At 48.0% G+C, this 15824-nt stretch overlaps 1 protein-coding gene across 1 annotated transcript in view; it reads left to right on the top strand.

Moving 5' to 3' along the window:
• Nucleotides 1-15824, top strand: part of FRMD4A (FERM domain containing 4A) — a 227838-nt gene that overhangs the window by 147695 nt on the left and 64319 nt on the right. Inside the window, 1 exon segment of the mRNA XM_023762528.1 lies at nucleotides 12334-12410. Coding sequence (XP_023618296.1) covers nucleotides 12334-12410 — 77 coding nt within the window.

The following is a 15824-nucleotide window of genomic DNA, read 5'->3' as shown; positions in this document are numbered from 1 at the left end:
TGTTCCCCAGGCAGAGCGTGTGGTGATCAGGAGGCCCGCTTGTTGCTTGAATCTGTTGCGTTGATTTAGAGGCACAAAATACAACACACAAGGCACACGTACCAGGCACTGAACACTATTGTATTTACGATATTACTAACCCCAAATAAAGGTGGCCACCCGAGCTAAGAGAGTTGGGAGATAAGGGGGAAAGAAGAGAAAAAAGGTGGAAGAGAAAAAAGAAAGAAAGAAAAAAAGGAGTGCAAAGATGAGATTGGAAAAGGGAGGGGAAAAAGAGGAGGAGAAAAAAAAAAGAAAGAAGAAAAAAAGTAAGAGAGAAAAGAAAGTGAAGTGTAAAAGGGGGAGAGACTATTTATGTGAGGAGAAAACTCCTATAGGTCCGCCACTAATACCAACAAATTGCAGCAACAGATTCCTGGAGATGAATCCAAACTCCAAACAACCAATAATATCAAGCGACGCAAGGGGACAAAGAAGCGCAGAAATACCCGGGGGGGGGGGGGGGTAGAGGGAGGGGCAGGAAAATAAAAAGAATAAGCAGTCTAACCTCACAAACACTCAAAAAAAAAACACAAATAAAACAAAAAACAAAACAAAACAAAAAAATATATACTCGTCAATCAGGCAAACAATGATAAAACAATAGCGAGAGAAAAGAAGAAGAAGAGAGAGAAAAAAAATGGATAGTGAAGGAAGATGAGCGAAAGGTGTATAAGGATTGAGAACAGGGGATTGGACATAGGATATTTAAGCAGGGTTAAATTTTGACAGAGGATAAAAAGAATAGGCAAGATCTAAAGCTGGAGTAGGGTAAGAGAAACAGGACAGCAAAAGGGAGAAAGTGGGGAAGATTGTTTAGCACAGAGGCAAATTGAGGTAGAGAAAAATGTTGCTAAAGGAACGATGAAAATAGAATGGAGAATATTAGTCCCAAGATAAAATAAAGACAAGATAAAATGACACTTTAAAAAATGGTAAAATGGTAGCGGTAATAATACTAGTTAAAAATAAAAATGTAGTAGCTGAAGGGGCAAAATCGGGTGATGGAGAAAAAAGAAAAATGAAAAAAAAAATGTTTTCTTAGTTAAAAGGAGAAAAAGTAATTTAAAAAAATAAAAATAAAAATGTGCAGTAATGCAGGTGCTTCAGATCTTCTACTCTTCTTATTGGCACGCCGGGAACTCAGGAGAATGTTGACTTTCCCTCTGATACACTGTTCCTCCTTGTTGTAAGCCACAGTCCTTATTGCCTTATCTGTATTTACAGAGGAGTCAGTTCGTGGCTCTGCCTCTGGGTGGCAGTGTGTCTGGGTTGACCTCCGAGGCTATAAGTTCTCTCCGACCAGGAGCTGCCTATTGTACCTGAACCAGCTCCGCCCAGAGGTGGTTCCCCCAGCGCCACTCCCAGTTCTGTTTCCCAGGCTCCCCAAAAACAATCTTCCCCTACAAGCTCTGCTAGTGACCCCAACTGGGCACTCACATGCACTGGGCTCAACAATCAAACCCACAGAAGTAAGAGGAAGTGTGCGAACAAGAGCCTGGGAAGCTGCTGGAACTCGCAGGGGTCCACCCTCCAGAACCGCGCGGAGTGTCTGCGCGCGCCCAAGCCCCCGGCAAGAGGCACGGATTTTGGAGAGCGTGGATTTTGGCGGACGCAGATTTTCCCCTGCGCCCGCGCGCGCGTTCCTCGCTCCAACCTGAACTGCGAACCGTACCTTCGAGGCAAGTCCAACCTTTCCGTGGAGGGGTGCAGGTCTCCCCTTGGCTCTTGCAGTCGCGCTGTTTGCGAATCGCTGCCTCCGGGTCAGTAGCCGCCGGGCTAGTAGCCGATCTCTGGATGCCGGTGAACGCTGCCTGAGATGGCGCGGTCCCGCCACTGCGCTGGCGCCCAGAGGGAGGTTTCAGCCTCAATCTCCAACCATCCGCATTTTTTAGGAGTTTTCTGTCTTTCCTGGCTGCAGACTGTCTCTCAGCTGAACCTCCCCAGCTTGATCGGGCTGATTGTTACCCGTTTCAGCTGCTCGCCCCCATCTGGTCCGGGACAAAGCACCAACACGTCCGTCTAAGCCTCCGCCAGTTTCTCAGTCTCCTCCCATTGATTTTTAGAGAGAGTGGAAGGGCAGGGAGGGGAGAGAAACATCAACGTGACAGAGACACTTCAATTGGTTGCCTCCAGCATGCACCCCGACCAGGGCCAGGGATTGAGCCTATAACTGAGATACGTGCCCTTCACCAGAATGGAACCCCGGCCCTTCACTCCAAGGGCCAATGCTCTATCCACTGAGCAACACAGCCTAGGGCTAGAAATGTATTTTTAACAAGATGCCTAGGTTCAACCACTGATGGTTCCTCATATCGTGGGAGTTGCCTGAATTTCCAGCAAACAGAGAAGGGTTCAGATACCAGCTCCCACCATTTATCATTTGTGTGACTTTTAGAAAGTGACTTAACATCTCTGAACTTCAGTTGAGGTAATACCTACCTCATAAAGCTCTTCACTCATTCATTCATTCAGCAAGTAATTATTGAGTGCTTAACATGCCCCAGGTATTGGGCCAGGTGCCAGGAGAATACCTTCAAGGTACCAAGTCTGGCACAGAAGGCATTTGAATAAAATAGAGAATTGCAACACAGGGTTAATAATTGCTTTGGCAAAGGACGTATATGAATATCTGGGAGAACTAGCACGGGTTGGGGCTGGGAAGTCAGGGGGTTAGGGACAACAGTGGTGAAAAGAAAGTGGTTTAGGGCAGCCTGGGGAGTAGAAGGCACCACGGCCGCCTCTGCCCTCATGGCCTTCCTCAGAGTCACAGCTCCAAGGTGTCCTGCCCACGAAGGAATTCCTCCAGGGAAGCAGGAATGAATCAGAGCTCAAACAGAGCAGGCCTCTTGGAAACAGAGATTCAAGAGTTAAAATTCTCACCTGTAGAAAACATGCCCACATCTCTCTCTCTTCTTTCTGGGAAGGAAAAAGGGTGGAGCAGATACACAATTGCTCCAGCAAGAGGATCCTGAGAGAGAAATCTCCAAATTCAACCGGGGCCCCAGCTGCAGAGGTGGCCTCTCCAGCACTCTAGCCAGCGCAGGGTGGGACCCTCCCATGGGACCCTCCCGCAGAAAGTCAGGGCTGAGGTGGGGCCGGCTCGGGCTCCACTCTGCTGGCTCCAGCCCTCGCCCCAGAGCAGCCAGAAAGACCACAGGTGTCTCGGCGCAGCCTGACTTGAAAAGCAAGCTGCCAGCCCTGGCCTGGTGCCCACTTGGCCTCCGCGCTCCCCGAGAGGCTTTGCAGCCAGAGAGGCTGAGCAGCACCTGAGGTCTGTGGCAGCAGGCAGTGCCCTCCTCTGGGTACCCACAGAACCACACCTGCAAGCCCTCCCCTCCCCCGCAGGTGGGGCCAACTCTCGAAGCACTGGCTGTTTTGAAGTGTACAGGAGCTACTCTTAAATCATTATGCACAGAGAGCCTCGTGGCTTACTAATTTCTTTTAGCTTTGTTTCCCACGAATATCATTAGGGTAAAGTATTGGCATTTCATCTTTTTTTTTTTAGCTTGATTATGCAGGTTTTAGTCATGAGTATATGATAACCTTTGTTTCTACATAGAGCCAGTTGCCAACCTATTCTCCATTCTGTCCCTGCCTTCCTTCGAGCCCTGGGAAATCAGGGGCTTACTGTGATGCCACACCTCTGGACAGAGCTGCCACGCATGAGAGGACTGACAATTGCCAACACCGACCCCCCAAAAAAAGAGAAAACATATACTTCCCCCTCAAAAAAGAAAACATATGCTTCCCCCAAAGTCTGCCCTCTAAAGTGGTAAAAAAACACACACACACACACAACCTTACTATAAGCAAAAAAAGAGAAGTCTTTGCCATTCCGGTGAAATGGCCCATCATAGTTCAGATGTGGCAGATATGCCTCAAACTAACTCCTTCTTTGAAGCCTCCCATTGACACAAGTCACAGCAGGTGTAGTTGGCCTTGGAGGGTGTTTCAAGGAAAGCCTGGAGCACAGAGAGGGTAAGCCACACACCTGACCACAGTGCTCGTTGCTAGAAAGCCCAAAGCTAGGCCCCGAGGGGGAACTCACTGCCGGCTTCTCCCTGTGAGCACTAGCCCTCCTGTGTTCCCCGGCGGCCACTCTGAGGAGAGTAGACACGACATGAGTAGGCCGTGGATGAGAAAGGAAAAATACTTCCAGCTTCTCTTTAAACCTTTCACATTTGCCAAAGCTTTATGGCATGTCTTTCTGCAAGGAGAGCCAACATACACAGAATAAAATCATATATGGGGAGAAGCCCTCCCAGGAGAACAAGACAAGGAAATGGAGTCCAAAGGGGAGAAATAAAAGGGCCTGTTTCTCTCCAGGCCTGTGAAGGAGTTGTTGACCCTCTTCCTCTTTTTCCTCTTGTAATGGCTCATCAAGCCAAAGCTGAAAGGTTTTTGACGGGTTAAAAAGAGACCATCATGAAAGTGTCAAGGCCTGGCGCTCTGGGTGTCTGCCACTGAATTAACCAAATCAGTTTAGACCTTATGTCCTCCAACAGTGAGGAGGAGGCAGCCCGCCAGAGGGACATCTTGATCCCATTAGGTCTGGCTGTGGGGAAAAGTAGCCATTGTTTTCTTTGCTGGGGCTGTGGCCCTCTCAGAAGACAACAGATGCCAGGACACCCCACCCCCCCGCCTCCCTTTCAGTGCAGGTAAGGAAGGGCATACTCATTTGCCCTTTGTAAGCAAATTACCTGTGAACATAGTTGGCCCGTGTTGGAGGGCCTGACTTGGTTCCCAGTAGAGCCCATTCCATGTAATACTGAGCCATATTACAACAGGTGAAGTGTTGAGATTAGAAGGTATAGAAGGAAAATGGTCAAAGCTGACTCAGCCCAGAATTACAGTGGACCCAGGACCTGGCTGGATGAGAATGGACCAAGAAGCCCAAAGATAGTTCCTCCAACACCAGTTCAGACGGAATGCTAACCTGGGTTTGGCTCATGCTTTCATGTAATAAATCCAATTAACAGAAAACATTTTTTTTAATGCCCATGGTACCATATTAGCCATCTTTTAAAGAAAATTACACAAACTTGTACTTTGGGCTGATACATGTTCAAAGTATTCAGAACTTAATTTTTTCATTAAGAATAATACTGGCATGTAAATAATGGAGGGGAAAGAAGATAATAATAGCTAGAATCTATTGACCACTAACTCAATAACAAAAAAATAAATATATTGGCTGCCAACACCTTCACTCTGAGAAGAAAGTACCTATTATAATATGGCTCAGTATTGCATGGAATGGGCTATACTGGAAACCAAATCGGGCCCTCCAACACAGGCCAGCTGTGTTCACAGGTAATTTGCTTACAAAGTGCAAATGAGTAAATATACTGGCTACCTTTTTACACACTTTATATGTACAGTATTAATTTATTAATACAACAGACCTATGAAAATGAAACTTGTTATTAGTAGTAGTATTTCGAAGATGGGAAGACTAAGACAAATTCCTATATGTATGGGTTTATTTCTGGGCTATTAATTCTATTCCATTGGTCTGTGTGTCTGTTTATCTGTCAATCAATACCACACTGTTTTGATTACTATAGTTTTGTAGTATAGTTTGAAGTTGGGGCGTATGGTACCTCTGGTTTTGTTTTTTTCCTCAGGGTTCCTTTGGCTATTTGGGTTCTTTTGTGGTTTCATACAAATTTTAGTATTTTTTGTTCTATTTCTGTGAAAAATGCTCTTGAGATTTTGATAGGGATTGCATTGAAGCTGTAGATTGCTTTAGGACACATTGGCAATTGAAGAATGTTAATTCTTCCAGTCCATGAGCACAAAATATTTCCATTTCTTTGTGTCTTTTTCAATTAACTAAGATGACTTTAAGTTACCATGTATCATGAATACTGTCTGCTTTGCGGATGTTGCCTCCTCCCAACCAGATTTAGATTGTGAGCTCCTTACAATATAAGTATGCATTAGGCAGCAAGTCCTTCCTCTTCCTATAGCATAGGCCCATACAAAGTAGACACCACTACTTGAGTGGTTGGAAAGGGGATGGGGCATTAGATATTCCCTAAAATCCCAGGGCCTAGTTTCTTCTTTAAGCGTAAATTAAAATATATTGCATGCCTATGTAACTGATACAAAACCTCTGAGGTACAGTGCTAGCCCACTAAAAACACATACGTGCTTCTGTTGTTCCCTAGAATTGGTTCTCCTGTAATAGCAGAGCCTCGTCAGGGTGCACCTGATAATGTTTTCTTAGCACACAGGCTTGGGTTTCTTTGTGGTGCACCTCATTTTAACTAAACTCCAGCCACTCTTTCTTTTGTCCTGTAGCCCTCAGGGTGTGTGGCAACTCGTTTTTATTTACTGAAGGCTTAACCAGTGAGCTGCCATGCGTCCAAAATGGAAACCATCCCCATTTCTTCCAAATGCGCTGGAATATTTACGAATTTAAGTCGCCATAATTTTCTTTACAAACCCAGAGGTGTCCCTAGTGAGTCTGATTTTAAAATTGGGCAACCAGAGTTGATATGCGAGGCTTGTGGCTATAGACATGCGTGTTTGTGGGGAAGGTCCACCGCTCGCATCTATAGACGCTTATGGCTTACAAAGGATTAAATATACCCAGAGATTAGTGAGTGGCAGCTCTTCTAGAAAGTGAACAGAGCAGAAGTGACATAAAGAAGTACATTTTCTAGTACATGTATTTCCTTCCGGGCCCGGAGACTATTGCTGGCCATGAGTCTAATTCTTCTTAGAAGACAACTCGTGGCTGGTGTTCGGAAAGCACTCGGCATCATGCAGACTGCTAAGGGCCTTTGAAGAAGCGATCATTGACTTAATCACTGGCTTGAAACAGCTTTGTCCTTGCTCATCGTCAGGTCTTCCTGGTGAGTTAGAAGAAGCCCAGGACAGAAGTCACAAGAGTGGGTCCCAGCATCAGTTCCTAATTTAACCTGTGCTGGTCCTTTAACCTCTCTCCCTTGGGCTTTATTAATCTGCCGAAGGAGGCAGCTGGGCCAGATGGTCGCTGGCATTCTGTGCAAAGGTCCCTCCGGGAGAAGCAGGAAGTTACTCAGAGAGAGGTCATTAAGAGGCTTGATGATTCAGCCTCAGGGACAGGAGGAAGACAAGACTCCCTGAAGTCCCAGTCAAGAATCAGAGCCACTAGAGTGAGCTTGCTCTCAAGACTATTTCCGCCTCATTCTGCGCACTCACCCGCCACCCACGTGCTGTCCGGCACTCAGTAAACACTTGCTGGGAGGAAGTCTCATGGAGTCAAGGCCTCTTCTCTGTCCCCGGTGGTGGTGGGAGGGAATATGAGCCCCTTCCTGCCCTGACCACCAGCCATGCACAGGATGTGGGAATCTAGCAGCCCAGCTAATAGGACCAGTGACCACTTCTGCCCATGAAGTGTGTACATGCACCCTTCACACTCATGGCTGGAAGGTGGTATTTAGTAGCCAGGTTTCTTTGCTCTTCCTGGTTGAACGCTTCTCATTTCCTATTTTAGACTTAAGGACATTGAATCCCAAAAGGGGGAAGTGGAAGATCTGTGATCCCTTTTGGAATACAAGTCTGGGTCAGAAATTACAACTCCACATCCAATACCAGCCCTGGTCCCAAAGGCGGTGACAGACACCGTCTCGTCTCCATGAAACCACCTCCGAGTGGTTTCTCTACACTTGAACCAGGACAAGCAAATTACTAAGGCTGTTCTTTATCCTCATGCTTTTTGCTGTTAGTCCTTGATTGAAAGCTAAGGCATCCCTGAGTAGACTACCAGAGCAATCCAGGTCTCTAAGAAGAGAAGGAAATCCAGGTCTCTAGAAGGGAAGAAAATTTGCTGTATAGGACTAAAAAGATTGGGTTTTTATATTTCCTACTTATAGTCACATTGTTGTTTATTTGTAAAAACCATTCCACTCATAAAGTGAACCAGCCATTAGTGAGTAAGAGCTCTTCCCACTAATTAGTGGGCCCGTGTGGAAGGAGCATGTTAGAGGTTCGAGTAATGGGCAGGTGCCCTTGACTCCTATTTCTGGTTCCTTCACTGACGTGCTGTGTGGCCTTAAGCGGTTTCTCTGGCCTCACTTTCCCCAAGAAGCAAGTTTCCCACTCACTCTTCTCAGGGATGCTGAAAGATCAAAGAAGGGGTGTTTACAGACCTTTTAAAGATGCCCCCATGAAGTTTATTAGAATGGCCTTGATTTGATAAGTATTAATTAATAAATCCTTTGATTACTGGTAGACCCATGTATTTGAGCTTCTAATTAGCTCCTTGGGCATAATTGGCCACAGTGATTACACCAAATCCCAAATCCTAAGGGAACTAGCACAGTCATAATGACCATTGTGTGTGTGTCTGATGGGCCTTCAGTTGGAGTCACAAAGCACATGGGTGTCTTTACCTGGTGGCTGAGAAGCTGCAGGGAGCCAGGAAGGCTCTGCTTAAGTGACACAGATGAGCAGGAGCTGCCCCAACCAGCACCTCTGGGGCCCGGCGTGGCCTGTTCATAAAGGGAGGCAAGGCCAAGTGTCTCTGTCTGTTTGCTTCTTGGTTTTGCCCTGCCAGCCTCAGTGGGCAGGGCCTCTGAGCTGTGCTCCATGAGGAGACAGTGCATTTACAGCCAGGAGTGACCATCTGGTGGCCAGCCCCTCGGCACAGCTGCATCCTGCTGCCTTCATCTCCCTGCTGCCCGGCCCCACATCCCCCCCTAAGTGAGGAGAAAGGGTCAGGCCAGTGTGCCCACAAGGGCATCTCCTCTGATTCCTGGGATTCTGCTAATGTCCCAGTGCAAACCTGTCTTGAAAAACTGTCCATTCAGTCACCTCACTTCCACCTCTCTTTCTAGTATTTCTTTTGAAAAAAAAATTGTTTTGAACCCCTGCTTGAGCAGACATGAGGGAAAGCCATGGTTCTGCCTCCTGTTAGAAAATGTCTGCAGACATCACCCTGGGAGAGGCCAGAGTCAGGCAGCCAGGGTGCAGTGCCCAGGACAGGAGCCCGGGAGGCAGCAGTGGCGGCGGATCAAGGGCCCACAGCAGAGCAGGGTGGTTTGGTTGGGCCATTGGCAGAGGCTTGGCTCTCCACACCAACTACACGGGGAGCACTTCAAGGGAAGACCCGGCTTGTTCTATTTTGCAAGGAGTTGGGGAGGGAGGAGCTGCCAGGGAGCCAGCCACTCTGAGTATTGGCTGGGGTTCCTCACCAGGTCCGGGGAGTCCAAATAAAAGGCCCAAGAGAGGTGTTTGCAGGCACCCTCACACCAGCTTTACTTTCTTTCCTCCTGATGGGGAGGGGACTGCAGGCTCTGGGTGGGCACCTTACCCCAAATGCTGCCTACCCCAGGGCAGTACCTGTGGCACAAGAGCCAGCCAGGACCAAAGATGGGGACCAGGGACATAGTTTGTAGGCTGGGCACAAAATGAAAATGCAGGGCCCTTGATCCAAACTTACAGAGAATTTCAACATGGTGACAGCAGAGCAATAAACCAAATGGGCCCTTCTGAGCACAGGCCGATAGCAGTGGTCCTGGCCACGGTGGAGGCAGCACAGGGCTGAGGGCCCCCCTCAGAGACCAGCCATCTTCCATCCACCCTTTTCTTCAAAAGAAAGGGAAGAGAGAGAGGGCGGGGAATAATTCTGTACACTTCCTTAGAGATTCCCAGCATGCAGACAATCAAATTGTATTTTCTTAAACCCCAGTCTGAGAGCTTGATAGAAATTGGGTTTGAGCCTAGTGTTGGTCTCTTTGATGTCCGCTAACCAGGAGACGAGAACAGTTTGGAAACATACAGAAAGAAACCCATTGAACACAGAAAAAACTACACCATCTGTGAGCATAGGAGGAGGAATACTGAACTATTAATGTAATAAAATATTTCCAGCTTTAAAAAAAAAAAGAAATTTAAGAAAAGAATAATTTTGATTCTGAGTTATTCTTGTTTATGTCCCAGGATTTGGGAGAAGTCAGAATAATTAGGAATCATGATAAGATCTAAGCTCATTGAGTGCTTACTTTGTGCCAGTGAGCTGTACCTAGAAGGAGCCATTAATGCCATTTCACAGATGGGAAAACTGAGGCTAAAGAAAGTGTTGTCGCTTGCCTAAGAGCAAAATAATTTGGATGTAGGAGAGCCTGGACTCGAACAGATGCAGTCAGACTCCAGAGCCTGTGTGCTGGCCACTTTGGACCCTGTGCTCTGTCGGGTTATGAGGTCAGTGTCAGGGATCCGATGGTTCTGGTGCTTTTCTGGCTGTGGCTAAGTTCAAGTGGACTGTCTACAAGTGGCTGACAAGCAGGGGTCAGAGAGGAGCTGTGAGGGTTTTCATTGAGGAATTTAGCATAAGGGCATCAGCAAGGAGCCTGAGATCCAGCCCTGTCATCTGAGTCCTCCAGGCTCTGCGCAGGTGGCATTTCATCTGTGCCCCACACACGCTGTCGGAGCCAGTGCAGGGCTTTGGTCACTTGCTTTCCTTGAAACGTCTCTGCACCCACTTGGAACCTCCCCTAAAGGAGAAGGAAATTATAGCTTCCCTTGGCTTCATAGTGACATGTACTGTATGAGCTGTGGGCCACGGAGGTGGCTCTAATTCAGGAGAGTGAGGTCCTCCTCCTTGGTACATAGAACAATCATCAAATTCTGCCCAGCAGGTTCTGAAGAGAAAAGAATGCAGCCCTTCTGGAAGCCGTTTTTGTTTGTTTTTATGTTTTTTTAAAATTTTTTGAATATATATATATATATATATATATATATTTCTTTATTTCTTTATTTATTTATTATTGACAGTGTTGCTGATGTCCCTATTCCCCCTCCCCCAGCCTCCTCTGCCCAGCCCCTACCCACCCACCCCCAGGCCTTCACCAGCCTATTGTCTGTGTCCAAGTGCCATGCATATAGGTATATGAGTTCTTTGGCTTATCTCTTCTCACCTCCTCCCCCAACACCAAGATCAGTCTGTTCCATGCCTCCATGCTTTGGGTCTTATTTTGTTGATTCCCCAAACAAGTGAGATCATGTGAGATTTGTCTTTCTCTGATTTGCTTATTTCACTTTGCATAATAATTTGCAGGTCCATCCCTGCTGTCTCAAAGGGTAAAAGATCCTAGAAATCGTTTTTATTATTCCAGTCCTTTAAGAAGAAACCGTGAGCAAGTGAGAGAGGGTCAGGAGCCCCAGACGACAGGAGTCTGGGTCTAGGATGACACCCTGAAAAGCATATGCCCCCGGGAGGAGCCGAGAGGATTGCTGCTTTACCCTCCTTTGAGCAAAATAAGCTCCAGTTCTAAGACTACTAGTATAGAAGGGATGTGGTATGCATCAGATACAAATATAAATACTAGTAATGTGTGCATGACTCCAACCTCTTTTGACATTTCCCAGAGGGTTAAGTAACTTTCTTTTTCATCTTATAAGAGGCACCCCCCGCCCCCATCAGTGCTGCAGCCTTAATTATTCCCAGTAATTGCAGTCAGCTTCTTAGTTAAGGGGTGCTCTCTTGGAAGGAAAAATGCCCACCAGGGCCTGAGGGGGAGCTCTTTTTACTCCCCTTTTCCAGAACTGCCTCCATTCCCCTGCTCCCCCTCCCTGCGCACCCCCTGGTGGCTGCTGTGTCCTGGCAGCTGCGGGACCCTTGGCTTTCTTTGTGCTGCAGAAAGAAGTATGGGCTTGACAGGCGCACATTGTTATCTTGAGTTGCCTGGCCCAGAATAAGGTCAAGGCAGCCCCCGCCCTCCTCAGGAGGCTTCCTGAGCTGCCTCGTCACCAGGGTGAGTCCGAGCTCTTACACATTAGTGGGCAGGAAGTGGAGTCCCGATGGGAGGCTGGGAATTTGAGCGCCTTCCCATTTCAGCACTGGAGGGAGGAAGCCTCAGGCAGCCCTCCCGCAGATGGCTACTGCTTCCTTCCCAGCTCTGTGCTGCTCCTCCGTCCCTCCAGCCCCCAGCCTGCCTCTGCGCTGCTCTCCCCGCCCCTCGCTGTGGAGGGAAACTTCTGTGGAGCTGGGAACTGTCTTGGAGAACTCAACAAAGGCAGAGCAGCCGGCAATGACTTGAAAAGAACTTGTTTTGTTCTCGTTCAGGAACCTGCAGGAAAATCCACACCCACGTTGCCAGGTTTTGAACTGGAGAGAGAGAGAGTGTGTGTGTGTATGTGTGTGTGTGTGTGAAGCAAGAGGCGGAGGAGGCGAAAACAACTGTACAGTCTCTGCTTTGATAAGGAAACTGCCAGCTGCAGAAGTTCAGCGGCAAAGGGAGGACTGCAGCCGCATGAACCAAGCGCTCCTGAACTTAAACTGCATTGCTTTCTGTCCAGATTTTCCAGTGGAGGCAGTTGGAAAACCTGTATTTCAGAGAAAAGAAGTTTTCCGTGGAAGTTCATGACCCACGCAGGTAAGCTAGGAAAATCCTTTCGTCTGGGAGGGCAAGGCCCACCAGCATGAATGATCCTATTTTTGTGCTGCCATCCTCGCTGTTCATTTTGGCAGGGAGAGGATGGGTGATCGTGGAGAACAGTTGAAATCAGACAGTAAAGCTTTGTTTTGTTCTATGTATGTCGATAAATGCGGTGGGTTCAAGTGTGTGTGTGTGTGTGTGTGTGTGTGTGTGTGAGAGAGAGAGAGAGAGAGAGAGAGAGAGAGAGAGAGAGAGAGAGGTAGCCATTCTTGCTCATCTCATTTCCTGCACGTGTTAGCGCTCAGCTCATGCATGTGGAGCTGTCTTTCTAAGCCGGGCATTTTAGGGAAGATTCCTAGCTCTTCGTAACCAACACCAAATTAAACTGGGCAGCAGACTGAGTCTTTTTAGGAAGTTTTGCCAGAGGAGAATCTGAAGGATGGCTTGTCAGAGCTTCTGAGGGTGTGTCCGGTAGGAAAGTCCGCACCCAGGGTGACCTGCACGTGAAGCAGTTGTGCCAAACTGTTGGATTCCGGGAGCTGTGGGTGTGAGGGTGTCAGGCTTGTGGATGGATGTGAAAGACGCAGTTCCTTTTCTCTGCACTTCACATCGTGCCCCAGGCGGCACTAGCATAAATGCTGTGCTAAGTCAGATGACAAACACTAGGGCCCTGGTTTGCCCTGCCAGCCTGCGTGGAAGGTGAGGGGCAGCAGACGCCCACGGCTTCTCCTCTTTTTCTGCCTCAGTCCTGGAGGTGAGGCAGCCCAGAAGCAGCTGCAAAATTCCCCAAAAGCAAGCCTGCCACCTAAGAGTAAATCACTTGGGGTAAGTCCAAAACATGGATTTACAGCCAGAAGGCAGTCCTGGGAAGACCGGAAGATCAGACTCTGTAGAGGGCAGATGTGGGTTTTCTGTGCCATCGATCCCCCAGCCCTGGCCTGGGAATGAGGATCTGGCACCAGCTAGCTCCCACATGGCCCCTGAGCCTCTGAAAAAGCTGCTGTGCCTCCTGCAGGGCTGGGGCCACAAAGCAGAGAGGGCGCAGGTCAGGGCCTGAGGCTTGTGCACTGTCTGGGTCCTGCGGCCCCTGATAACCGGTGAGGCTGACGTGCTGCTGGCCAGGCTGCATAATCTGTGTGAAAGCAAGAGCTTACTCATGCCCCACGGTCACTAAAGAAGCAAACGGAGAACATTTTAGAGAGTCTTGTTTTCACAGCCAGGTGAAGGCGGTAGCATTGAGCCAGAAGAACAACTTGTCTGGCATTTCTCGGGGTCTTAGAGTCCAGAGACGCAGCTCTGCAGAGCAGGAATCTGCTTGAGCCGGTGGAGTGAGGGAGAGGGGGAAATGCCGGAAATGATGGCACAGCCAGAATGGAACGCAGTTATTTGTCCAGGTGAACTGACCAGACCTGTCTTAGGAGTGTGGAAGGAGGGGAAACTTACGTAAAAGGAATGAAATGCATGTTGCCACCATGGGTCAGATGCAGAAAGGGGATGCTGGACAGAATTAAGCTAAGGAAGAGTAGTTTAAGGGGCCACGCATAAAACTAGACCCTCTTCATGCCTGTGCTCTGTTGGGGATCCTGCTAACTCAGGCACCTTGGACATGCTGTGCATATGTGTGTATGTGTGTGTGTGTTTTCTCTGGGTCTATTGCCCTGTCTGTGATACAATACTAAATTCCATTCCCCAATGCCTAAGGGTATAGGAAAGGGTCCAAACCTCACATGTTACTATTATGTGAGCTGTTAGCCTATGGAATGAAGGTGATCAGTCTCATATTAGTTGTGTAGCTTCAGTATTTGGGTACCAAGACAGGGTCTACGGCCCTTAGAGAACTTCTGGCACACTTGGAGAGACAGGCAGAAGAAGAAGTGTGCTATTTATTGAGTGTTCACTGTGTGCAAGCACATTTCTCAACACTCGTTCCCATTAATCTCATCTGGCCCTCCCTGTAACTCCAGGAAACAGGCACCATAGTGTTCCTCCTCTACATCTGGGAAACTGAGGCACAGAGAAACGAAGCAGCTTGCTCTAGGTTACAAACAGCTAGTAAGGGTAGAGGCAGGTTTTGAACCCAGGAGTCTGACTCCAACGCTCACACACCTTCCTGCTACACTATACACAAGGTAGCAGTACCAAGCGGCAGATGGAAAAAACATAAATGTTCAAGGTCACCAGGAGCCAGGCTGGTCAGGGAGGCCCATCTGAACAGAACCTCAGAGGGTGACCAGGATGTAAAACTTGAGGTGGGCCCTCAGGAGGACATATGTCTGTCAGGGGGACAGAAGAGAGGAGAGAAAGTGAGGGGCCCAGGCAGCCTGTGCACAGAGCAAGGTCTTGTCCCCAGGAGAAAAATAACCTCTCTCAGCCCCAGGCAGCAGGGAGGGGCAGGGGAGGCAGGAGAGGCCAGGAAGGGCTCTTCAGGGCCTCATGGTGCTCCTTAAATTCAACGGATCATCCTGCTGCTGGGGCCTTGTTTGTTTGGAGCAGAGAGAACAAATCTGACCGGACATCCATAGGGATGACACGCCCCCCCCCCGCTCCCGCCCAAACCAGGAAGTGAGTCAGAACCAAAGCAATAGGATGGAAGTGCAGGAGAGAATCTTGTTGTGAAGATACAAAGATGTCATCCATGGGGCATGTGGGGAACAAGCGATTCCCTCAGAGCACAGGCTTATTCCGGAGGTGATGGGCACAGTCACAGAAGTGCTGTGGGGTTTATTCTCCTGCACCGCTGTCCTGACTCCCCCCCCATTGTATCTGCTGTTCTCTGCCCGGAAAACAGTCCCTTTCTAAGGTTTAGGCAGGGCAGAAAAGTGGGTGGGGTGGGAAGAGCCTGGAGGGAAAGATGCAGGGAAGAGATAAATTAATAATGAAGCAGGAGAAAAACTCTCAGAGGGTCTGATTCAGATGCTCTGTGGCTAGCTTGGAACCACCCAGACCAGAAGGCCTCTTAACTCTTCCTCTCTCACCTTATCTGAAAGAGATCAGCCTAGTACAACTCTCATTGCTTTCACTAAAATATATAGCAATTTACTTTTCCTTTCTAACTCAGTTTTTCTAGGAAAGAAAAAAAAGTATTTACTCCCAGGAGCGTCCATTGCTATGGAAGCCAAAATAGGTATTCAGATCACAGGTTTCTTTTTAAATTAAAAATTTCTTTTTAAATTTATACATTTATAGACCACAGTTTCTTTTTAAGTTTATGGATAAATTTATCTTGAACTGCCTTTCATGCACTGGCATTTTCTCTTAACTCTCCCTTTTTAACCAAAGAGAAAAACACCCTGCCTGGAATCAGCATCACCAACTAACCCCCAGATCTGAATTTCTCCTTAGAAATGGGTCTGAAGAAGACCTATTGTTAAAGCTGTAGCCCCCAAGGGAAGGTGAATAGAGCAGCTCTAA

This window comes from Myotis lucifugus, unplaced genomic scaffold (genome assembly GCF_000147115.1).
Source record: "Myotis lucifugus unplaced genomic scaffold, Myoluc2.0 scaffold_249, whole genome shotgun sequence".
NCBI lineage: Eukaryota > Metazoa > Chordata > Mammalia > Chiroptera > Vespertilionidae > Myotis > Myotis lucifugus.
This window is presented reverse-complemented; position numbering and strand designations above follow the sequence as displayed.